The sequence below is a fragment of the Mustela nivalis genome, assembly GCF_964662115.1.
Source record: "Mustela nivalis genome assembly, chromosome: 5".
Lineage (NCBI taxonomy): Eukaryota > Metazoa > Chordata > Mammalia > Carnivora > Mustelidae > Mustela > Mustela nivalis.
In genome coordinates this window covers 2,325,627-2,349,343 of record NC_139024.1, presented here as the reverse complement: position 1 = coordinate 2,349,343, position 23,717 = coordinate 2,325,627, and the positions used below count along the sequence as shown (strand labels likewise).

Genomic DNA, 23,717 nt, shown 5'->3' with positions numbered 1-23,717 from the left:
CCCCCGCCTCCCACTACCATCCCGAGTCTGCACCGCAGGGAACGCGGCGACTAGCACACTGATAAAAATGCCCTATCTAAGAAGATAACGGCTTATTGGAACAAAGAAAAGGCTTTAGATAGATGGGGTCTGGGGAGTCCTGCCAGACCCCTGCTTTCCCAGATTAGCCCCCGGCCAGAACAGACATGCAATTCAAAGGCAAAGTCTGGTCAGTCTGAAGCTGAAACCCTCCAGCCACATATTTGCAAAACAATGGCAAGAAACAACAGCCATCTATTAGATGACTCTCTGGGGTATAAAGTCTCTTTATTGAGTACGGACACTGCCGGGGGCGACTAAGGTGAGGAGGGCCCTCAGCCAGTCTAGACACAGATAAAACCCATTTCTCTTTACCCTCTGCCTCTCCACAGACTGGGAGGGACCCACATAGTCTGTGCGGAAGCGAGGCCAAGATACACGAATCCCCACGCCCCCAGGATAGCCAGGGCCCTTCCCTAGGAGGCCGAGCCCACCGCCCCCTCAGCTCCCAGAGAAGACAAAATGATGCCACTTGCTTGTGATCAGACTCCTGACAAGGCCACTTCGTGAGCTGTCCGAGAACAGCCACCATGAGCATCTTTGTCTCAGGAAACCAGTTCCTAGCACAGTGCTTATTTCTAGACATGGCCAAGGGCCCTCTGCAGTCCCTGGAATGCTCTGGGAGACAGATGCTCTCAGTCGGTGATGGAGTTCTAGAATGTAGGTGAGGTTGGGTGGGATGAGGTCTGGAGCCGATGACCGAGAAAGAATTCTTGAGACTTTGGTGCAAAATGGCAGTTTATGAAAGCCCGGGGACAGGACCTGTGGGCAGGAAGAGCTGCTGCCCCGGGTTGTGGGGGGTGGCAGGTTCTGTCCCGTGGGGGTGGTGGGGAGAAGAAAAGGGAGGTTTCAAGAGAACTTTCATATGCTAAAGAGGACCTACAAGATATGATACCAGAGGCCTTGCCATTGCCAAGGTCGTTTTTACCCTCTAGCAAGGTATTAACATTAAGATGGGTGGGAGATTCCTATGGTGGCCTGGGGCAATGGGGGGTGGGGTTTGCAGGGTGTCAGCTTTTGCTTTGTTCTCAGCCAGCCTTATGTCCCTCATCAGTTGCAACACGTGCTACCCTCCTGTCTCCACTGGCCAGGTCAGTCTCTGACCTTTTCAAACCCCTGCACTTCAGGTGCGTCTCTTTTATACCATGGAGTTCAGGTTTTGCTTTTGAGCCATTTTAAAGTTTCTTTTTCAAGGGTTAAGTAACGTGTCTGCCTATGACTGCCATGTCTGGTCTCAACTCTGTCATTTACGTCATGTGGCAATTACTGTGTGTGTCGTGCTACATTAAATGTTCCCTCATTCGATGTGTTGTGTTCTGCGACAGACTGATTCTGGTACTGGGGAAGGTCTGTGTTTTCACTCCAGTGATACTGATGTGTATCTGGGCTTTGTTACCTGGAGCTGGTTTCCGGGACTTGTTCTTAAGTCAGTCCCCTGGGTGAAGGGGAGCAGGGACAGTTTAAGGGTTAAACAAGGTTATTCTTGAACCTGGATGGAAGCCTCTGGCTAAATTGGTCCTTACACTCACGTTCATGCTTTGCTGGAGGGAAAAACCATGTCAGCTTGACCACAGCCAGGCCCCCGGACGCCAGGCCGTGAGTCTCTGCCGGATCCAAGTCCTTTTGGAACTTCCCTTTGTCTTTCCCTCCACAACCCCCACGTCTGTAACAGTCGCTCCTCACAATCCCGGGACAGCAGCTCTTTCAGCCCCCGGGTCCTGTCCCGTGCTTTAATAAAACCACCTTTTTCTGCCCCAAAGAGGTCTCTTGGCCGCAGGCTCCAGACCAACACCACTCTAAACCACACATGGGCTGTAACCTACAAGGAAGGTTAAGTGTCTACAATGGATAAAAGGTGTCCTGTAGAAAGAAACTGTAACAATGTAACAAAACCACCATTTGAAACTATAAGCCTTGATGGGGCTCTAGGAGGCTGACAGCTGTGCATCCTCTAACTCCTAACTTGCGCTCGGTCCGCATCACAGGGTTGTGAGCCTAGTTGCTGAGCCCCAGAGCCCCGGCTCAGCAGGGAGTCAGCTTGAGAGTCTCTCCCTGGGCCCCTCCCCCAACTCGTGCATATGCTTTCTATTTCTCTCTAAAATAAATAAATACATTTTTTAAAAAATAAAATAAAATTTACAGGGGCACATGCACTGGGCACGGATCTGCTGAAGACACTCTCCCTCTGCCCCTCCTCCTCCCCTGCTCAAGCAAGCTCTCCCTCTCTCAAAAAATAAATAGTTTTTTAAAAACAAAATTACAACCCTTGAAGACATTCCAGAGATAAAAGATGTGAATCTATATAATTCAAAGGACCCACTGCACTGGGTACCAGGAGAAAAGGATCCAGAATGGTCTGCTGAGAACACAGCCTAGCAAACTTCCTCCGTAGAACTAACCTTCCCGGCCCTTCTCAGCTATCACGTCTTCTCTAAACTCCCGTTGCCAGGGTTTGGCTGTTGGTACCCTCCTCCATCTTTGAGAAGCTCATTTACGCATCTGTCAGCTGTCTGGGAGCTAGAATTCCTGTCTTTTTCAAAGGTCCTTCTAGCTGATCTAAGATCAAGTTGACATGAGACGGATTAACAGGAGAAATTTAACAGTGTACACACGGGAAACCCACACAGACGTGGATCCAGAGCCCAGCAAAATGAGGTTTATGTGTCATTCTGAACTAGGGAGAAGAGGGCAGGGGTCTAGGGCTTCCAGGAGGGAAAAGGAATTCACAGGAGGGACAGTGAGTACAGGTTTGGTAAACCAATGTTTGCAGGACCACACAGACCCACCTGGCCCAGGAGACTCTGATCCAACAGGGAGCTGGGCTCCTCCTCCCTGTCCCCCACCCCTGGTTCATACAGAGACAGCTCTCTTCCTGGAGCAGGGCCCCTATCAATTTTTATTTTATTTTATTATTGTTTTTTTTGGTTGTTGTTTGTTTTTTGTTTTTTGGGGTTTTTTTGGCCATTGAGTAGGAGGCAAAGAGCTTCTCCCGAATCTCAGTTTTGATGCCTTTAGAACTCAAAATAATCTTCATGCTAAATCCACCTATCTGGGGCAGCCCGACCTCGGTCCCCAACAGCGCACTCCCTCCAAGTCCCTGCTGGCTGTAGCTATTCACAGTCACAGCCTAGTCGTACCTGCCGAGAACCTAAGTGCTTTCTCTCAGTAGTCTTTGTGCGTTACCAGAAAGGCACATGTTAGAAAGATAACCTCAATCTTCATAAAAAATCCCTTCGGCCCCAATCAAGGAAGCCATCTTCCCTGTGTGGGTTTGAAGTGTGTTGAGATCCTTCCGAGATCTCCTCTCCAGCAATTCCCAGGTTCCCCATGCTTGTAGGAGGATAATTTCCCGATGGACTCCTCCCCGCGGTGGCGGCATCACCGTAAGCCCTACTGTACAGAATACGGAAACCAGCGGCCAGACCCGTCTTGTCTGTGGTCGACGTCGTGGGTTCTAATCCCCATGACTGGTAAACATGACCTTATTTGGAAATGGGGTCTCTGCAGATGTAATCAAATTAAAATGAGGTTGTTGGGGTGCCTCTGGTCCAATATGACTGATGTCGTTCTAAGAGAAGGGGGAGGGAGAGCTGACCCAGGCACACACGGGGAGAAGTCACAGGAGGGCAGAGGCCGGGGCTGAAAGGAAGCCTCCACCTGCCGGGGACTGCCAGGAGCAGAAAGAGACAAAGCAGCGTTCTCCCCGAGCCTGAGCAGCCTGAGCAGCCTGAGCGAGCGTGGCCCCGCCCACACCTTGGCCGCAGAGGTCCAGCACCCAGAACCATAAAGGAACAAATTTCTGTGGCTGTAAGGCAGTGTGTGGTCCTTTGTTGCGGAGAACATACAGATTCACCCCACGGGGAAATAGGGAAATAAAATCAGGACTTGCTCTGATGAGAAACTCAGCATCTCTTAAAAAATCTTGTTGCTCTTGGAATCAGCCACCCCCCTTGTGCACTGACACTAACCCTAAACCAAGAAAACAAACATCAGTATCCCTCATAGCATGACCTCACAGCCCCTCAATTCAACAGGTTTTCTGTTAAAAACATGGTTCTTTTGAAAATTGTTCTTAGGATTAAGTAAGTCAGTGTTCTGAAGTACACAGAGTCAATTCAATTCCAAGTGTTCGATGAATAAAAGAACTAGGACGGCATCAACCTGATTAAGACAGACAGACAGGTCCAGCTTTAACCCCCAGAGCCAAAGGCCAACCAAGGAGAAGTTTCGAAACTTCCATTTCAGAAGGGCCAAGAGCAAGGAGAGGCTGTGTTAAGGGGGTTTCCTGAGCTTCAGCGGCCCGTCAGGGTCCACACTCCACAGACGAAGGTGCGGTGCGGTGGGTGGGGAGCCTGCTCAGCGGCTCTGGCACAAAGAGGAAGGCGTGATCTCTCGGGGGACAAGCCGCTGCCCCCGGGGCCAAACTGTGTCACCGCACGTCTGCGTCCCATTCACCGGCAGCCCCACATTGCGGCCGCTGCGCTACCTGCTCACAGAGGGACCCCAAACCGACTCCGGGCTGATGCTCAGCGACACCGGACTGGGTGGGGGTGCTGGCCGGCCTGTCCCCTGCAGCCCCTCGGGGCACCTCTCCTGCCCACACCAGGCCACTGAGGGGACATGGGTGAGCAGGTCCTGAGCTAGGAGGTGGGACAGCCACCCGCTGCTGGCCTCCTCCTGGCCTGACAACGGGCTGGCATGTCCCCGCGACCCCCGCACCAAGAAGGCTGCCGCTTAGAGGGACAGGCAAGAGCTGTTCCGAGTCCCCACCGTGTGTCCATCTCCAAGGGCCCCTGCTGTGTCTAAGACGCCCAAGACCTTAATAAAGGAAAAAGAAAATCCACATCCTTTATTCCAAACACAAAGCCCTTACCGGGGCGTGGAGACTTCCTTTCTCTCCGCGCACCCATGCTGGGCCAGACTCACAGGTGCCGTGAAGTCAGCTCATGGGCGTGCGGGGAAACGGAGCACAGAACAGCCGTACAGTAGAGACGCTTGTGCAGTAGAGACGCTTGTAAACAGTTCACCGGGCGCCTGCTTTCTGACAAGCAGCGGTTTGTGACTCTCTCCAGCTTTTCGAAATAACGTCCCGGTGGCCTGGGGGCGTCAGCGAGCGCTCTGCGGTGGCGGTGGGTAGAAGGCCGGGCCGTCCTCGCAGACCTCCAGCCCCGGGCCCCAGGCCCTCCCGGACTCCGCCAGCTCCCCCGGCTCCGTGCAGTTCCGCAGCCGCAGGTCCTTGGTGAAGCAGAGCTCGATCTGACCGATCGTCTGCACCTCCTCCCCCTGAAACCCAGAAAATGAGAAACGCCTGAGAATCCGGGTCTCGGGGCCTGCTCTGTGGTCATCGGCCTCCGAACCTGAGGAGACAAGGGGGGATTCCAGGGGCCGGCAACGAGGCCCCCCCCCCGCAGTGACCCGCAGGGGGCCGTGGGGCTCAGAGCCCAGTCACCACCCAGACGTCCCCTGTGCCAGCCTGGCGGCCCTGGGTGACAGGGACACCGCTCAAACCTCAGACACGTGCAACTGTGTGCCTGTGGCATACACATCACAGCATCACCGGGAGAAGCAGTTTTGTAGAATAAGTAGGTCAGGGAACCCCACTGCTCAAAAAAGAATTAAAGTCTTATCAAAGCTGACAAAAGAAATGAGAGTCCGTCCGCACACTAGATAAATGCGTGTGGAGACCGAGACCGACAACACAAAGCCCAAGAAATCCCTAACGCAGACCTGCTTCCTACAGCCGCCTCCGGCTCCTGCCCCGCTGCCCCTTCTTGTGGGAGAGAAGTCTTGAGAAACAGACTGTTTGAGCACGGCACTGAAGGACAATCGTGTGCCTGTGCGTGTGCATAATTTTTTTTTAATTCCAGTACAGGTGGCACAATGTCCTGTCAGTGTCAGGTGTGCGAGACGGGGACTCACCACTTCCGCGCGTCCCAGGTGCCCCTTCACCCCATCGCCTGCTCCCCCACCCCCCACCCAGCCCGCTAATCACCAGCACTGTGTTATCTAGAGTCAAGAGTCTGCTTCTTGGTTTGTTTCTTTTTTTTTTCCTTTGCTCATCTGTTCTGTTTCTTAAATTCCACGTATGATGAAGTCCTACAGTATCTGTCCTTCTCTGCCTCACACACTGATCAGCATTTTACTCTCTAGCTCCATCCGCATCATTGCAAATGGCACAATTTCATTCTTTTTGATGGCTGCGTAATATTCCACAGGGAACAGAGGCCGCATCTTCTTCATCCAGTCATCTACTGATGGACACCTGGGCTGCTTCCGCAGTGGGGCTATTGTTGATAATGCTGCTGTAAATACTGGGGTGCAGGTACCCCTCTGAATCTGGGTTAAACCAACTGCGATTTTAAAGCACACGCAGGATTTGCCTGTGGGCTCACACTCCCACACACACACACACACCTCTGCCCCTGGCAACTCTACAGTGACCACATGGATGTTGAAAACCTGTCTTCCTGATAAAGACAGAACAAGCAGTGAAACAGAGCACATCTGACCTGTTTTGGCGGAAGACACTGCACTTTTGGTACAACTCCGTACATGCTGGCAAGGGCGTCTTTAATATCTGAAATCTGAAATGGAATCAAACGCATTAGAATTACGGGGACAGAGGCTGTGTAAGGGCTCCGGTAGACGGCACACTCGGCTTCCGCACTCACAACCCGCACGGCTGACCACAGGGCACCGTCCTCGGGCACTCCAGGCTCGCAGACAAGACCCCAGGGAGAGGCTGTCACCCACCTGGGCTCCCCCCTCAGATCACAGTGGCCCCCACACGTGCTCTACAGGCTCTGTTCTCCCCGCCGCCCCGTGCTTCTGTCCACACCCAGAGCCTGCTGCGTGCAGTAAGTCGGACCCACTTCCAAAGGCCGGGACTCGCGTCTGAGCTCAGCTCTTGCTGCTTCTGAACCTAACAGAGCACCTGCAGCACCCACGGGGAGCCCAGGACACTTGCCGTCCGGGACCATTGAAAGCAGCAGTCTGACTGACACGTGCTGGGCAAAAATGTAAACACAGTCACCCTACCTGCTTGAACTTGGACGCTGAGGACAAGGGGGCCCTGCCAGCCCTCTCTTTCCTGAGGCAGCGGACACGGTCTCCCCAGGGTCACCATTCCCTCCCACCCCCACTCTCGGTGCAGGGAGGAAATTAAAGGGAAAATCCAGACCCCGTCCCGATCCGGCTCAAGCGGGAACCGGCCACACGGCGGAGCACAGACGCCAGAGAGTGCAGTGGGGCTGCCCACTGACTTCTGTCAGGGGGCCCAGGTGACAGCGCAGTGTTAGCGGGGGACTGGAACCCGGATCGCTAAAATCAGTAACTTCAAATCTTTTTTTAATCCCAGGAGATTAAATCAGCCTAAGTAGAGAATGCATCATGTTCGCTAACCCAGGAGTCAGTCAGCTTACTGGGTAAAGGGCCAGAGGACAGACCCCAGGCTCCGAAGGTCACCCAGTGTCTTTCTGGGGGGACACCTGCCCATGGAGGGTGACCACGAGCAATGGTAAAGGAATCAGCCTGGCTGTGAGCCAGGAAGACTCTGTTTACAAGAACAGGCTCTTCTGGGTAGAAAGCGATTACCTTTTGTATATGCTTACCAGACAGTAAGATCTGGGCTATTTAAATTTCTAGTTTTATCACGAAAACAAAAACAAATCTTATGCCTCTTCATCGAACAAAATATCATAAAACAGAATGTGCTTTTTGAACCACCTACTCCCCAGCCCTGTGCGAGCTGGGAGCACGCGCCTCACCGAGGGACCGTGAGTCGAGGCTTCAAAATCATCATTTACGTAGCTTTCGGATCCCACTCAGTGCGCACCAGGAAGCAAGACTTAAATAAAACTGCTCTGGAACCATAAGAGTCTAACAGGAGGGGGACTGTCCGAGGCCCTTTAAAACCCTGGCGTGGACTAGGCTGCACAGTCTACCGTGGAGACACGAGGTGCCCTCAGGTAGCAGATACACATGCGGTTATGGAGCTGAAAGCAAGACTTACCTGGTAGTAATTGATAGATGGCTTTATTCCCAATTTTTGGAGTATGCTAAAATTTAAATAAAAAAAAATTAGCCTTATAAGACCGTACATTTTCTTTTCTTGTTCTTCTTAAACATCCTATTTCCTAATAAAAATGAAGACACTCTTAAAAGAAAGCACTTATTTTCTATTGCTTTGGGCAATAAATCTGGGCACAAGGAGAGCAAGTCAACGGTTCTCGGGCTTCGCCGACCGCCCCTGCCCATGGCTCACTCGCTGCTGACCCTCCTTCTCTCTCCAGCACCTGCACCCTCGCAACATGGCCAGACGGCCCACCCCCACGGCGGTAACGGCACACACGTGACCACCTCTCTGCCAAGCCTGTCTCAGGCACACACGTGACCACCACTTTGCCAAGCCTGTTTCAAAACACAGTTAGCAACTGATTCTGGATTCCAGGCTTATCCTAGAAAACCACACTTGGTCAAATCCTCAAATATATTCAACACCCACAGACTTGAATCATTTCCTTCAGCATATGGTTTTGACCAGCCGTCCCAACAAAATACCATATGACTAATTCACCTGTTAAATGACGGCGTGGGGTATAAACAATTCTCAGATTAATGGTCTCAAAACAACACTCGAGTCCCCAGCATGCCTCCCTGGATTATCCAGGCCATCAGCCCCCGGAGTCGACGGGAGACCTGGGTTGCCTCTCTGGACATGGGCATCGTCAGATGGGTCTGTCCAAGGAAAACCAGCCTGCCCGGGGCACGCCTCCTCCTGCTATGGTTTCTGGCAACAGTATACATTGTGTCAACAAGCCAGTGTTTGTACAGACGGCGCAGCACCCAGTGGCTGGATCTCAGCTGTGTGCTCCCGGCCCCGGCAGGAGCTGGTGGTGGGCAAGGGTCCTTCCAGCCTAAAAAAACAAAACATGCCCACGGCCTGCTCTCACACTGTCTGTACAGCATAAACACCAGATTTCAAAGGTTCCAGAATTGTAAAACTTTGCAAATTTTAAAATATTTATTTCAAGTTACAATATTTTAGCTATGCTGGGATAAATAATATAAAATCAATCTCGTTGCTTTCTTTTTGCTCCTTTTAATGAGGTACTAGGAAATTTTAAGTTACGTTTGGGGTCTGCATTGTATTTCTACTGGGCGGTGTTGCTGAAAAGCCCGAGTCAGGTCACCAAGGAAGTGAGGCAGAGAGAGAGATACTTGGGGAAGTCCGGCATTCAACCCAGGTTAGTCTATACTGTTTTCTACGGTGTTGCCATTAGTTTGACATTCATTCCCTGGCCTGTGTCTGTAGGTTATCAAAGATCTTCTATTCACAGTATCTCGCCTTTTTTCAGGTTTGTGACCTTCATATTATAAAGTGAGTAAAACACTGTTAGTTTATGCTAATATGACAAGCTTCCCTCTGAGAAAAAGATATCCGCAGTGATGGTTTATAATATAGAGAAAAATACAAGGGATTTTATGTTTTGACTTCCTAATTTTCTGAGTACCGCGATTTTAGATTTTCCTTGGGGGACCGGGGAGAGAATGTCATTTCCTTACAACTCTCTGCCCCCGTCCTATGCCCCCCGCAGGGAGTCGTCTCTGCAGGAGGAGTAAGCAGGCTCCCCAGCGACCGCCACGGCTTTTCTGACGCTGCAGGAACCCCGGCACCAGGACTCCCGCACGCGCGTGTGCCACGAGAGCCACAGAGACCCAACAAGGGTAAGCCAGGGGCCTTAATAAATAGCTGTCGGGTGAAGGAGGGACGATTTAGATGTTGTAGATAGAACCTTCCAGCAGTCCCCATTCACTGCCCTCTTCCTGCCTGCCTGAGCAGAACGGGGCCCGGGCAGCGAGCAGGAGCTCGCGCTGCTCGTGCATCAGGAACGCCCGGGCGCAGTCTCCTCCCACAGCGGCTCCCAAATGGACTGCGCTCTGCCGGCCACACGCGGACACACTCCCGGTTCGCTCCCCCAAGGATGTCTGTGCTCCGTATCCCCTACGCTTTGGGGGTAAGGAAATGCTCCCCAAGGTCTTGCTCTCGCTGCGGGAAGAGCCTGCAGAGAAGCATGGCCCGCAGGAGCCGGGCGGCGCGGCTGGAGTGTCCCCCCGGCCCTCGAGGGGACCCCTCTGTCATCTTCCGGCTCGGCAGACAGACCCAAAGGTGCAGAAACTGTGCACGGTGCACAATGGGCGTCTTGTTCTCCCCACAGGCACTCGCCCCTCCCACGCCAACACCGGACCCCACCCCCTGGGTCCCAGTGAAGCGGGGGACTGGCTGCGCCTCTGCGTGCAGGACGTAGAGGACACACGCAGAGAACCGATGGGGCTCCCGCACTTTCTAAGCAGATGTGACGCAGCAGCTTTCACGAGGGTGAACAGCAGAGGCTCCCGACGGGACCCGGCTCACTCCGACGAAAGCACACTAACTGCCTGTCCTGGGCTTTAAAACGCAGTCGCAGGTTTATCGTGTGACGGCCCAGATGAAGGAGAGCAGGAATCCCTCCCACACTGGCCACCAGGAACGCTCAGATGGCGGATGGCCGGCCTCGCCCCTGCTCTCGGTCATGGCCTGGGTGGGGGTAGGGGGCCTGGCCCTCCACAGGGCCATCTGGAGGGGGTATTTACGAGGTCTAGGTAGTTTCTAGGCTTCGAGGACCCCTGGCCACCACCTCCTCCTGCTCGATCCAGAAGCCCGAGAGCAGAGATGCAAACCCTCTGAGACGGGCGGTCTGTACAGAACCTGCCGCGTTAATGCAACACACTTCTGTCCAAAATCCCGGCTGAAACACGCATGCCTTGGTCAGTCTTGCTTCCTCGGGCCACCTCGCCGTCCGATGACATCCGAGCCCAGACAGGTACTTGCGTCTCCAAGACTGCTGTACGTGACCACGGCCCAGACTGACCTGGAGGGCTGGGTGGGAGGCGCTAGGATTCCTCAGGATGGCTCCGCAGCCCGTGAGCACCAGGCCCCCAGGGGTCCCTACCTGTTAAGCTCCAGCTTCTCATAAAGACCCAGGCTTCCCCCAAAGTATTTCTTCTGCGAGTTGAGGGCGTCGAGCTGAGCGGCACAGGTGCCGTGCTTCTCCCACTCATGCTTCCTACGAGAGTATTTTAACAAAAAAATCTCTGGTTAAAAGTCATGAAACAAATACAGAAGGAAGAGCTCGCACCAGGACTGGGTAGTCACGCACATGTGGTTTCTGCTACAAAGAAAGAAGACAAGACTCCCTGTGTGCATCGGGCATGACGCGGGAGTCCCTTGCGCCTGGGGACGCGGCCCCAGGGGACACAGTCCGGTCTCCAGAGAGCACGCCGTGTCCCTGCAGCCTCCACCGCCAGCAGGGACGACTCGGTTTGGCGATGCAGCGCAGCCACGGCTGAGGAAGAGCAGAGGCCATGACGCAGGCCCCTGGCCACCGGCACGGGTGTCCGCGGGGGCTCCGGCTTCACGGGGACGCTGACCTGTCCTTCCTCAGCAGCGAGCGAAGGACAGCAGCCACACAACCTCCTGAGAGATGCCGCAGGCCCACTCCCTTCTCCACTGTGTCCTCATTCGCCCCCGACAGAACTCTAACAGGACAACACACGAGCAGCGACACGGATTCGAGAAGAAGATCGTAGATAACAACTCCCCACACTGCATCGCAGGTTATCGAGAACTTTCACGTTCTTCTGCAAGGCAAACGTACTGCTGGCTCAGAAATGGGGAAACTGAGGCAGGGGGGCTAGCGAGGCCACCCAGCCAGCAAGTCCCAGAGTCTGCCCCTAAACGGCTCTCTGGACCCCATATCAGCCCTCGTCTGGCTGCACCGCAGAGCCACCCCCACAGCCCGCAGACGCGGGGCGCACCGCCCCAGAATCGCAGGCCGCTGTCCCATCGGATGTTCGCCATCGCGAGCGCAGGAGAGCAGAAGAGGCATTTGTGAGGGGGACCTACGCTGCCTGTGGTCTGAGCCGACACCAGCACATCCATAAGGCTGGTGCACAGGGCCCGTGCGAAGTGACAAGTCACTTCAGCCTAAGAAAGCGGCATGGGAACCTTTCTTCCTCTACAACAGCCTCCAGAGTGAATTATTTCTGCAGAGCAGGAGAAGGATTTCTTTCTGACGAGATGAAGATGGAACCCGCGGTGCAGACGCCCCAGTGTCCATGGAGCCGGAACCGTTCCGAACCTGCCACGGGGGAGCTCGCAGCGCAATGAGCCTCATGCACGGAACCTGCACACCAGCCCGGGGGCTCTCCACACCCAAGAAATACTCCATAAGTGTCAGTTTGGATCAAGCTTAAGGATCAGAATCCATTAGGGCGTCATTAGTGTATGTCCAACACTGAACCCCACCTCATTTGGAACAGGAAAGTTTGCATTTAACACAAAATGGTCAGTGACCAGACAGAGGTGCCCATCGTGGTGTTCCCTCGCCTGCTGGGGGACACACGAGCAGACCCAGGGGCCACCCTCCAGGATGGGAGATGGAGGCTCCTCTAGGACGCGAGGCCCAGGACGCCGCCCCTGGCGAGGCCGCTCGCTAAAGTGGGTCTCACCCAACTCTCCTTCTTTGTACAAGCATCAGAAAACAAACAGAAATCCTACTTTGCAGAGGGCTGTGTCCATGGTACTTTTTAATATGGCTAATTTTGTGATTAGATTTAATCTTAGAGAACCTTCTCGAGCATGGAGTAACACCAAGACCATGTACTCTGCAGACTTGAGTCCTCTCTGGGATGAACAAGGATGGTTTTCAGACAGGAGCCCTCCTCTGCCCCCGGGGCTCCGACGACGAAGCCGAGCTGGACCGGCCAGAGGGCCTCCGGGACCCTCCAGAAATTCACAGAGCCAAGGGAATGTGAGGACCAGGGAAGCAGGACCCAACGCCCCATGCAGGGGCCAGGGACGACAGCCGCCCTGTACCTGGGAGCTCTAGGAGCACAGACACTAACAGGAGCAGGACAGTCACCTCCGCATTTAGAACACAAGTTTGAGATGTGCTACTTTCTATCCAACCTGAAAAAGCATCGTTTTGCCTTTCCGAGAGCACACACTCTGCCCACACTACTGGGATGACGTGTTCAAGGACCAGCTCAGACCACCACCACCTTTATGGGTATTTGTCGACTCACTGGTAAGTCTCCCGGCACCAACAAGCAGACCGGCTGTGGCACAGAACACACCGGAACGTGTGGAAACCCGTACCCTGTGTGCCTAGCACGGACTCGGCATTTCTGCGTGCGCTGTGAAGTGCTCTAGAGGGGTCCCCCAGCTTCTCCCATCCCCCCACTGCAGCTCAGCTGGGCGTCAAGTTCCAGGAAAACATTCTTGGGAACACGTCTGTGCAGAGCATGGGTCGGAGAGCCGGGCCACTCTTCTCCAGGACTCCACGTGCTTCTCCTGTGCAAGAGACCCGGGAGGGTTCCAAGCACCAGGGAGCCTGGGGGTCGGGCACCAGTGCCGCTCCGTGGCTTCAGAAAGATTCCATCTCCACTTAATTCTTTTCCTGAATGCTCTAGACAAAAATATTTCCAAACCGAATTAACCATTTTGGATAAAATCTAAGTACTTGCGACCTGAATGTAAACCACCACATCGGAGTGAGGCCAAGACAGTGATCATTTCCGGCTATCATAACGTAAATGAAAGGAATGTTATTTAACCTTCTTCCCAAGCACTGACCTAAAGAGCTATCTTGAGTTAAACATAGTGTTTTCTTCCTTGGCTCAGCTCCTGCTACACTTCAGGATGTTTCTGGAAGAGGTTGCGGACCGAGCCGCAGGTGGGACCCGACCCTGTCCTCACTAAGTCGTAGCACAAGACCTCGACCTCTTTTTCTTCCTTGGTGGATCTCGTGGCAGTAGCACAAAGTCTTTAAGAAACATCCTCTCCTGCTGCACTGCGGCGAGCGCCCGTCGGTACCCGAGTGTTTGTCTTAGTGAAACCTCAGGAGAGGAGAGCGTAAAGCGAAGTGACCAATGAAGTCACGGACGGAGAGCCAGTCCGTAAATTCCACGTGCCTGCAGGGTTTTTTTTCCAAACAGGCTCCACACCCCGCGCAGGGTCAATGCAGGGCTTGAACTCACAACCCTGAGGTCAAGACCAGAGCTGAGGTTCAGAGTCAGACGCTAAACTCGGTCACCCGGGCGCCCCTTGCTCCCATTTATCATTTACTGGAGAAGGCCCCGAAAAGGGTCTCCCAGATAAAAACTGGTTCACCCTCGGCACCTCAGAAGAGCGGCCCCGTGGTCCGTCCCCGCGCCCCAGCCCCGTGCCCTCACCCCCCTTGAGGCTGCGGCGTCCCTGCACTCACCAGAAATGGCTGTGGTTTAGTGGGTGGATCACATCGGGCCAGTACATCTTCATCCCCGTGGTCCGTCCCCGCGCCCCAGCCCCGTGCCCTCACCCCCCTGAGGCTGCGGCGTCCCTGCACTCACCAGAAATGGCTGTGGTTTAGTGGGTGGATCACATCGGGCCAGTACATCTTCATTTCAGGCAGGAGGTCCTGTGCACACACAAAAAAAATCCACGTATGACCTAAGGCCTCGCCGCCTAGAAGGCCAGTCTGATTCACCATTACGTTAAAAGGAGTGACCTCAGCCGATCAGTAACACTCAGGGGAGGAAGACAATTCTGTCCCCACTCTGCAGGAAGCCACAACACAGAGAAAGGTGCAAGGTGACTCATCACGAGGGTGCACTGGAAAGCAGGTGCGCTCAGAGGGGAGTGGGTAAGCACTCGGCGGTCCAGCCCGACGAGGGATGTAGCTCGAACAAGAAGGCGGCCATCCAGCCGTGGTGGGACACAGGAGAGCCTTCCGCGCACATCAGTGAGGCCAACCTGAAAAGGCCGTGTGAGTCCTGATGTGGCCACTCTGGACAAGACTAAAGTACGGAGACGGCAAAGGCTCAGTCAGGGCCCGGGGTGGGGAGGGGGACAGGCAGAGGAGAAGGGATTTTAGGGCAGTGAGATGCCTCCATAGGGTCTAGTGAGGGACGTGTTATCTGTCAAAACCCATAACCCTCCGTGACGCAGAGCGAGCCTACGGGAACCGCAGTGTGTGCTACCAATGAAGTACGACCCTGTGACAAGCGTGTCAACCGCAGGGGACGCGGTGTGCTGGGGGACATATATGGGACGTGCCACTCAATTTTTCAGCTTTAGGTTTCTGCTCGAAGGAGTAGCATCCACAGATTAAAACGCGCACCACAAAGTTCAGGCTCTCCTTTCCCCCAAGCGGAGCTCATCTGGGCGGGGAGAAGGGCCCTAAACTGTACAGACAGTTGCCCTAAACCGCACGGCGCCCAGGTTTACTTCTCAACTTCTCCAAACTCACCAGACCGGAAACAACGTTCACTTAAAACATCGTCTAGACAGACTCCGGGTGACCTCGCTCTCCTGTATTTGCCACCACCCGTCACTACGTGCCCGTCACCAGACAACGGGACACACCTCACGTCCCCTGCCAGTAAGCCTTGTCCTCACGCCCCCATGGCAAACTTCCCAGGAAGCGGTCTGCCTCCGTGTCTGTATGTCCCCGGCCTTGCACTGCCCACACTCGGGCTGCAGCTCCCACCAGCCCCACAGGAGCGGGGAGCAGGCCACTTTCCTGGGGACCAACACTAAACTGGGCTTTCTGGGACAGAACAAGTAAACCAACAGTGTCTGAACAAAGAGCGGCTTGTGGCCACCTTCCCCGGTGCCCGGCAGGCCGCTCCACTGAAAGGGCATCTTCAGCCTTGCTTTTACGAACCCTGTTAGCGCGGCCTCGGGAATCCCCTTCTCCGGGCTCCTGCCCCCCCTCCCTCCACTGGCTGCTTCATCACACGCACCGCCCCCCGCCCCAGTCTCTGTTCCGGGCTGTTCCTGCTTCTCCACCCTGTCCACGCTCACACCTCTGTGCACCGTACGTCTGTGCACGGATCACACCCGAAGTTCGCCTCTGGCCCAGACCACTCTCCTACAGACCCACGGAGCCCCCCTGGACGTTTCCAGGGCACGTCAAACTCAACACGTCCAAAGCCGACTGTCACCCGCACATGTGCCAAAGCCCGGCCCCCGTCGGGAAGAAGGACACCCCCAGCCAAACCCCTAGCCAGAGCCCCACTGGAGCTTCTGTCCCAGCGAGGCACCGAGCCCCGTTCAGGCGACTTCTGTGACCCCTCCGGCCTTCCGCTCCCACGGCCTCTGCCCATTCGGCTCTTCCGCCCTGGCCGGTCCCCCACGGCAGCTCTCAAATGAACACGGCAGCCGAGGCGCTTTCCCACTCCAGCAGGAATGCCAGAGGCCCTCAGTACAATGTCAAAGAATCTGCAGTTCCACTGTCGGGTCACAAGACTCTGACCAGGAACATCCCCGTGACATGAGGCAAGCTGCAGGGAGTCCAGGAAGGCAGACGTGTGTGTCTGAGGAACGAGGCGCTGCCAGGCTGTGGGGTGCACTAGGAATTCTTACCGACGGTCCTCAGACTCAGGCCTCCAGGCCCAGGCCAGCGAGGGTCCTCACAGGAAGGAAAGACGAGAACATGTGAACGGTCTGGAATGTCCTGCCATGCCCCTCTGGGGGCCGTCTATTCATGGAAAGGACCCCCATTCTAGCAAATCCTGACACTACCTCCTGTTTTCAGGGAGGCCCAGTGCCCTGGCAGGCCCTGCCCCATGAATCCAGGTCCTCGTCACCGGACAGGGGACTGGTCACACGCACGGCACGGTGTCTCAAGAGCGCGTCGGCCAGCAGCACTCATCAGAGCCGCTCCCTGGGCTACTCCGTCACACGGGCTTCTGTTCTGGAAAGGCCCATTCCTTCTGCTCAGAGGCCCTCCCTGGAAGCCCACCCCCCACAGCCAGAAAGGCCAGGCGTGGTACCCCTGCCTGTCCTCCGAGCCAGAGTGGTCTAGAAATGCTGACCGGGAGGCACGGGGACCCTGGGACTAATGTGGGCCAGTGGGGACCCGTCGGGGTCCGCTGTCACTTCACACAGGTCCCGTCTGGTGTCGTGGGCACCAGGCAGGGGAGAAAGGGCAGTTTGCACTGAACGAGCAGGAGTGTTTCACGGATCCAGAAATGCGAGAGAAGTGCCAGGGCTGAATCCTGGGAACATGAGCGAGGTCCTCACGTGAGCACACGCCGGGGAGGACACGCGTGCGAGGGGCTAACCGAGGGCGGCACCGGCAGGGGCGACGGAAGGGGGCGTTACCTTGATCTCTTCGAAGTTGAAGGGCCACGATCCGTTACACTCTTCTGCTCTATCGGGCCTTGGAATCAAACGGAAACAACAGACGTTAGTCTTCGTTGAGGCTCCACACGGCAGGAGACATGTCCCTTAGCGTCTGCGGGGGTCAAAGGCTGAGACACTCTAAGGCCACGGGAGTCCCTTAAGGAAGAGCCCGGGTAGGGTGACCAGAGAGCCCTCCCGGGGCCAGGCCAACAGGGCGCTCTCCCCAGGAAGCAAGTGAAGCCAGCCGGTAGGGGGAGCTCGGGAGTCGGGCGCGGGCCTGCACTCTCCCTCTGCCAACCTCAGGCCACAGGCACCAGTGCATCTCCCTCTCTCTAAGGGAGGACGGGGCTCAGGGACCAGCGTACAGACCGCGCTCACACAGGGACCCAGGCCCAGCGAGTACGGCTTCTTAAATTCCCAAGCACAATCCTCTCCCTGCTTCCCCACGTCTAGTTCTGCACAGGTCAGTCCCGGTCTGCGGATGCAGCCAAGCTCTCCAGGCCACCAACTCGACTTCCTAGACCGCCCTGCACCCTGACCAGGGCAGCCCCCCACCGGGACAGCACTGTGCACTGTCCTCTGAGCTGCAAGGGAAGCAGCACGGACATCCGCACGACCCGAGGAAGCCTAGCTCCCGGAGACCACAGGGTCGGATCACGGCCCCGGCCCCCGCTTCATCTGCTGCCCACAGACCCCCAATCTGGAGGAACACGCATGTGCCGGCAAAGACCACAACGGCCCCTCCTCCCACAGGAGCAGCAGGACAAGAGGCGTCCCGCTGACAGGCTGACTCAAGGACACAGCTGAACATGACAAATACACGCATGAAGAAGGAAAAGTGCACAAAATGCACGCGAAACCGGAGACGAATCCGGTAAATGTGACACGCGCACTGTGTAAATACACACACGCGCACATACAACACGTGTGTACAGCACACGTGCGCACCGTGTAGTACACGCAACACGTGTGCACAGCACACACATGCTCACTCATTTCTAAGCATCTATTTATTGCCCCCAAAGAAGGACACAATGAGAGGCTCAGGGATCCCAGCCTGGACCCAGAGTCCCTACAAGCGTATGTAAGCCAGGCTGTCACTGTTCTACCAAAAAAGAACTAAGCAACCACAAGATCGGGGTTACTGTACAAACAGCGGAGATACTGTAAGTAAGGATTCGGTCCACTGACTAAACTCCTAACGAAAACCACTAGTGGAACCCTTAGGACCAGCCTCAAGCTGCTTTCGGGTGGGCTAGCGGGCCGTGAGCGGCGCGGGGCCTTGCCATAATCCGTGGATGGTCCAGTAATCCGGAGGGTCTCTGCAGTCCTTCTCCACCTCCTGCAGCGAAAAGACACAGAGCACATCCGTGATCCGCGGCTCCTTCCCTGCGGCTTCCGGCGCGGCCCCGAGGAGCGACGCGGGCGCGGGGGCTCCGACCGGGAGGAGGCCCCGATCCCCAATTATGTAACATAATTAAAAACTGAGTTTTGCTTTTTTTTTTTTTAAATGTGTTCTCAAATTAAGTCCATCGGACGGAGATGCTCCCACCCGCCCGTTCATCTTCTTCCCGTGTGACCATAAACGTGCGAGGGTTCCCGGTCCCCGAGAGACGAGTGGGTTCAGCCACCAGGGCCAGATGTGTCAGCGACACACTCAAGCGTGAATGTTGGACGACGTAAACTGGAGCGCTCGGGCGCGAAAACACCAAAGTGAGAAGAACACGACAGAAGTGACCTCACAGAGAGAAAAGCTGAGCAGCGCCCCTCAGGGACCTCCCAACTGTTTAGCTAAATGGGGAGTTCTTCCGAAGTACCCGACTACCGAGAAACGTGTGGACGGCTGTGGGACCAGGTAGGACAGACTCGGGCCCGATGCCCCGTGGTGGGGAATGAGCCCCCGAAAAGCAGGTGTGGGGGTCTGGTGAGGAACAGGTGAGGCTCCAGGCGGGTTTTCAAGCCTTTCCTGTCGGGATCACCTTCTGTGGGGTGGCAGCTCTGCCCCAGGCTGGTCTGGAGATTAGGGAGGCTCTGGTTTAGGACACTGGCGCGAGGCGGCGAGAGAGGTCCCTGCCGCAGGCCGAGAGGGCATTAGAGCACGGCAACGAGGTTCAGCGTCAGAGCGGGGGCGTGTGCCTCCCCTCTCCCGACACCCCAGGTTCATTCCGCAGGACAGCAGAGTCCCAGCGGGGGGCCCATTTCCCACAGGTGCCTGACTGGCAGAGAGCAAGGTCAGGGCCTGTGGCCGGAATTGGGGGGAGTCTTCTACTGGCCCCATGCCCAGTGTCTCAGATGAGTCTTTAAGGGGACAACTGGGGCCCAGGATCATGGAGAAAGAGACACCAGCTTCTCCCTGTAACGCCTGTGTCACACACACAGGGAAGGAGCCCAGAGATACCCCCACTCCCCAGGATGACACCAGGGCCAGAGTACCGGGACCCCTCGTCCTGGGCATCTTGTAGAGAAACTAATTCCCTGACAATGAGACTTCATGAGCAGAAGATTTTTAAAAAATCTAATTTCTGAAGCCTCAAGGTCAGAACACATTTCCATACATGGATGCAGTCCCTGCACAGGCACACACCCACATTTTGTCGCAGAAATGCCTCTGGCCACCAAATGACCCCACTCCCTGCCCCAAAGACAGATCTTCCGGTGTTACCCAAGACGGGAGCTCCCTACAGGGCCCTGCCCACAGGAACTCAGGCTCCCGCGAGGCCCCGCTGCCGGGGTGGGGAGCCAGGTCTGCAGTGACACCCAAAGCTGGTCACACTGCTCTAGCCTGCGCAGCAACAGCCCTAAAGGCAGAAAGCGACAATGAGGTATGAAGTTTAGGAACTGGACCCAGAGACAGAGAGCAGCTAGGACAGACACGCCAGAGGACTACGAATGACACGTTTCCGCGAGGAAACGTGGATACAGAAACCCACTCTGCACGGGGCTTCAGCAGATGAACGGGGCCAGTCGAGGCAGAAAAACTCACCTTGCACACTGTCACAGGCCAGTGGTGAACCATAATTAGTTTTTTCCACTCATGATTGTCACTGCTGGAAGACAAGGAATTTATGTTTCAAGAACCGTTCTAAAGTTAAAGAAAACTTCATCTATCAGTCCGTCTACACCGTCATGCATTCAGCCAACACTGAGGGACTGTCATGGGCCAGGCCCCACCGAGGGACAGGGGCGCTGTCCTGGGCAAGGGCCCAAGTCCCTCTCCCGTGATGCACGCGTGCCAGGGAGGGAGACGGTGACCACGGTCGCTAAGAGAACACACGTGGTGCCCACAGTGACAGTGATAAAGAAATAGGAGCCAGCACCAGGACAGGCAGGCTGGCAGGGGGGCAGGAGCTGAAATCTGAGCCAGGAAGCCTGGGAAGGCCTCACTGAAGGGAGGCAGAGGTCGGGAGGGAAAGGGGGAAGGAAGCCCGAAGTGGTCTTCCTCCTCGGCTTGGTCACGAGTGTAGAAACAGAAGCACCATCATCTTTTAGCCACGTCTGCGAAATCCGTTAAGGCCCCCAAACCTGAATTTCCGTGTGGCTCACTTGGCAGCAAAACACGACTTGAACTAGCATGAGGGGCTGAGTGCCCTATGCCCACTGGAGTGAAGGTGCAGGCGGCCTGCTCCACAGTGCTCCCCCAGATACAGTGCTCCCTCGGACTCAGTCCGAAGCATGGCCATGCCCCACCTGACCCGCACGCCCCGCATGCCTCCCTCCCCTGGCTCTAGGACCTTCAGGTGAGCGGGGGGAGCTGTGTCTGCAAACAGGTTGAAGCAGGATGGATAACGACAGACGGAAATGCCAGCGGCCACACAGGGACATCACCCAAGCAGACACTTCCATTAGATTCTGGAAGGAATGATTCAAAAGTAAAGCGGGACCAAGTTCTCACACGCTGGCTTCTGTAAAGAGGGCGGTCGTGCTGAATCAGCACAGAATCACAATCCAATGTTACAAGAGCGCGGCTGTGTGCTGCACTCAGTATAGATGCAGCACAAGCTGCAGCACGAGAACTAGAGCTGGGACGAGTGTCAGAAGCTGCTTTTTCAGGGTATACAACCCTCGTTTAGGTGGAAACTGAGGCTATGGGATTAAAGCTACAGCCAGGGAAGGAGACCCCGTTCCTCCAGGGAAGAATTCCTCCAGGGAGGAACACACTGTGTCCCGTGAATCTATCAAGACTGGGAACTTCTGCAACACAAGGGCCACACACAGTCCAGTGAGAGCGCTGGGGGCGTACGGGAACCTCCTGCAAAGCAGCGCAGACCAGAGTGTGAAGAGAGAAGCCAGAGGCCGAGGAGGAGGGAGAGTCACCCAGCTGTCAGCCCAGCCGGCGCGTGGGAAAGCCCCTGCGGACCCCTTCCGTCCTGGAGGGTTGAACCAGCTGTTTTCTCCAGACCACGCCTCGCCACTACGGCTGTCCGACTACACCAGCGCATGCACTGTGAAGGGAGCAGCGTGGCGGGGACCACAGATTAGAGCGTCAGCTCTTCATGGACATTTACTGGCTGCTGTTGGCCAGGCGGGGTTCTACGCACATTCTGCCTCTCCTCGAATCCATGCTCAGGAGGCAGGTGATAGCTGAGCAAAGTCACCCAGGGAGCTCCAAGGTCACACACCCGGATGAACCAGTGGCTGGTACTCAACCAGGACCCCACACCTCCTCTCCAATGATACACTCTTAACCTGATGGCCAAAACGAATCCATTAATAAATGCAGCTGGGTTTTTTTTAGAAAATAGGCTTTCTGGGAAAGCTGAACTATAATGTTACCTTTTCAAGTAGATGATAAAACAGGAAAAACAAAGTCATTGCTTTTCCCTCATCTATTATGTAAGAACGAAAGCCTTTTTTTTTTTAAGATTTTATTTATTTATCTGACAGAGATCACAAGGAGGCAGAGAGGCAGAGAGAGGGGGGGGGGGGAAGCAGGCTCCCTGCTGCGGGGCTCGATCCCAGGACCCTGAGATCATGACCTGAGCCGAAGGCAGAGGCTTAATCCACTGAGCCACCCAGGCGCCCCAAGAACGAAAGCCTTTATTAAATACTAAATCACTGCCCAAAGTAAATAGAAGAAAAAATTACAATCCGGTGCCGGGAATTCGGTTCCGTCTACAAGGAAGCAAGAGACTCCACACGCGCTCCCCAGCCCGGAGGAGCGGCCACACCGAACGCCAGCGGGGGAGGAAGAGCCGGCGCGGAGGCTGCGAAGAGGAAGCAGCGCCGCGTCCAACCCAGACGTGCGCCGCTACGACGCCCTGCCGGCCCCGGCACGGACCCCCGCCCCGACGCGGACCCCGGGCCCGACCCGGACCCCCGCCCCGACGCGGACCCCCGCCCCGACGCGGACCCCGGGCCCGACCCGGACCCCCGCCCCGACGCGGACCCCGGCCCGGCCGGACGCGGACCCCGCCCTGCGCCAGCCCCGACCCGCCGCACGCACTCCGGGGCTCCGGGCTCACCTCGTGGGGGACCCGCGCGCGCCGCCCCGGCAGCACAGCGCCAGGCAGAGGGAGCTCAGGAGCAGGCCGCGGGCGGCCGCGGGCTTCATGGCGCGCCCAGCCAGGCGACGACGCGCTCCGGGGCACGAAGCCTCCAGGGTCCGGCGCCAGGCCCCGCGTCTCCCTGAAAATGGACGAAATCCCTGACCCCGAGCTCTGACCCGCCGACCCCACCCCGGAGGGTCCGCCGTCCCGAGGGGCCCCGGCCGGGGTCCCCGCCTCACCCGGGCGCCCAGGCGTCTCTGCCGGTGCGGCACCGCGACCCCAACCGGGACCTCGCAGTTGACACCGCCCCGCCGCCCCGACCCGCGCGTTTCCGGCTCTGGACGCCCGGCCCCGGACACGCCCCAGACGCCCCGCGGCCGGGACACGCCCCGTAGACGGGCACGCCCCCGGCCGGGCAGACACGCCCCCAGACGCCCCGCGGCCGGGACACGCCCCCGGCCCGGCAGACACGCCCCCAGACGCCCCGCGGCCGGGACACGCCCCCGGCCCGGCAGACACGCCCCCAGACGCCCCGCGGCCGGGACACGCCCCGTAGACGGGCACGCCCCCGGCCGGGCAGACACGCCCCCAGACGCCCCGCGGCCGGGACACGCCCCCGGCCCGGCAGACACGCCCCCTCGGACGGGCACGCCCCTACTCCCGCCCCTTCGCCCTCTGGCTCGGGTCTCGCCGCGGACGCTTCTCTATCGGCCTCGCTCCCGCCCCGGGCCCGCCCTCGGTGGTGTCCCGGGCGTCCTCGGGCCCTTCCTCGCGGAGCTGAAGCTCCTGGGGCCCCGCGGGGCAGGGCCGCCTCCGGGACACTGTGCGCAGAGGCGGTGGCAGGTGCCGCAGCGCCGGCTCCCAGGGCCTCGGCGAGGTCGCCGGCGGAGAGAGCGGCCTCGGCCCGCGCGGACGGCGTCACGCAGCTGGCGCGCGGCTGTTCC

General features: G+C 56.7%; 1 protein-coding gene across 2 annotated transcripts; it reads right to left on the bottom strand.

Annotated features, from left to right (window-relative positions):
• Positions 1 to 4,901: 4,901 nt before the first annotated feature.
• RNASET2 (ribonuclease T2) lies at positions 4,902 to 23,121 on the bottom strand. 2 transcript variants are annotated; one of them, XM_082730514.1, is made up of 10 exons: positions 23,013 to 23,121; positions 22,750 to 22,912; positions 20,271 to 20,334; positions 18,574 to 18,629; positions 17,267 to 17,324; positions 14,509 to 14,576; positions 11,070 to 11,183; positions 8,090 to 8,135; positions 6,588 to 6,662; positions 4,902 to 5,361 (listed from the first exon to the last, which is right to left on the bottom strand). In XM_082730514.1, exons 2-10 carry the CDS (start codon positions 22,836 to 22,838, stop codon positions 5,185 to 5,187), a joined length of 747 nt encoding a protein of 248 aa, XP_082586640.1. In that variant the 5' UTR covers positions 22,839 to 22,912; positions 23,013 to 23,121; the 3' UTR covers positions 4,902 to 5,184. The 2 variants fall into 2 exon arrangements, with proteins under 2 accessions (XP_082586640.1, XP_082586641.1); XM_082730515.1 differs by having other exon boundaries at positions 22,750 to 22,931; positions 23,013 to 23,085.
• Between the last annotated feature and the right edge of the window lie 596 nt (positions 23,122 to 23,717).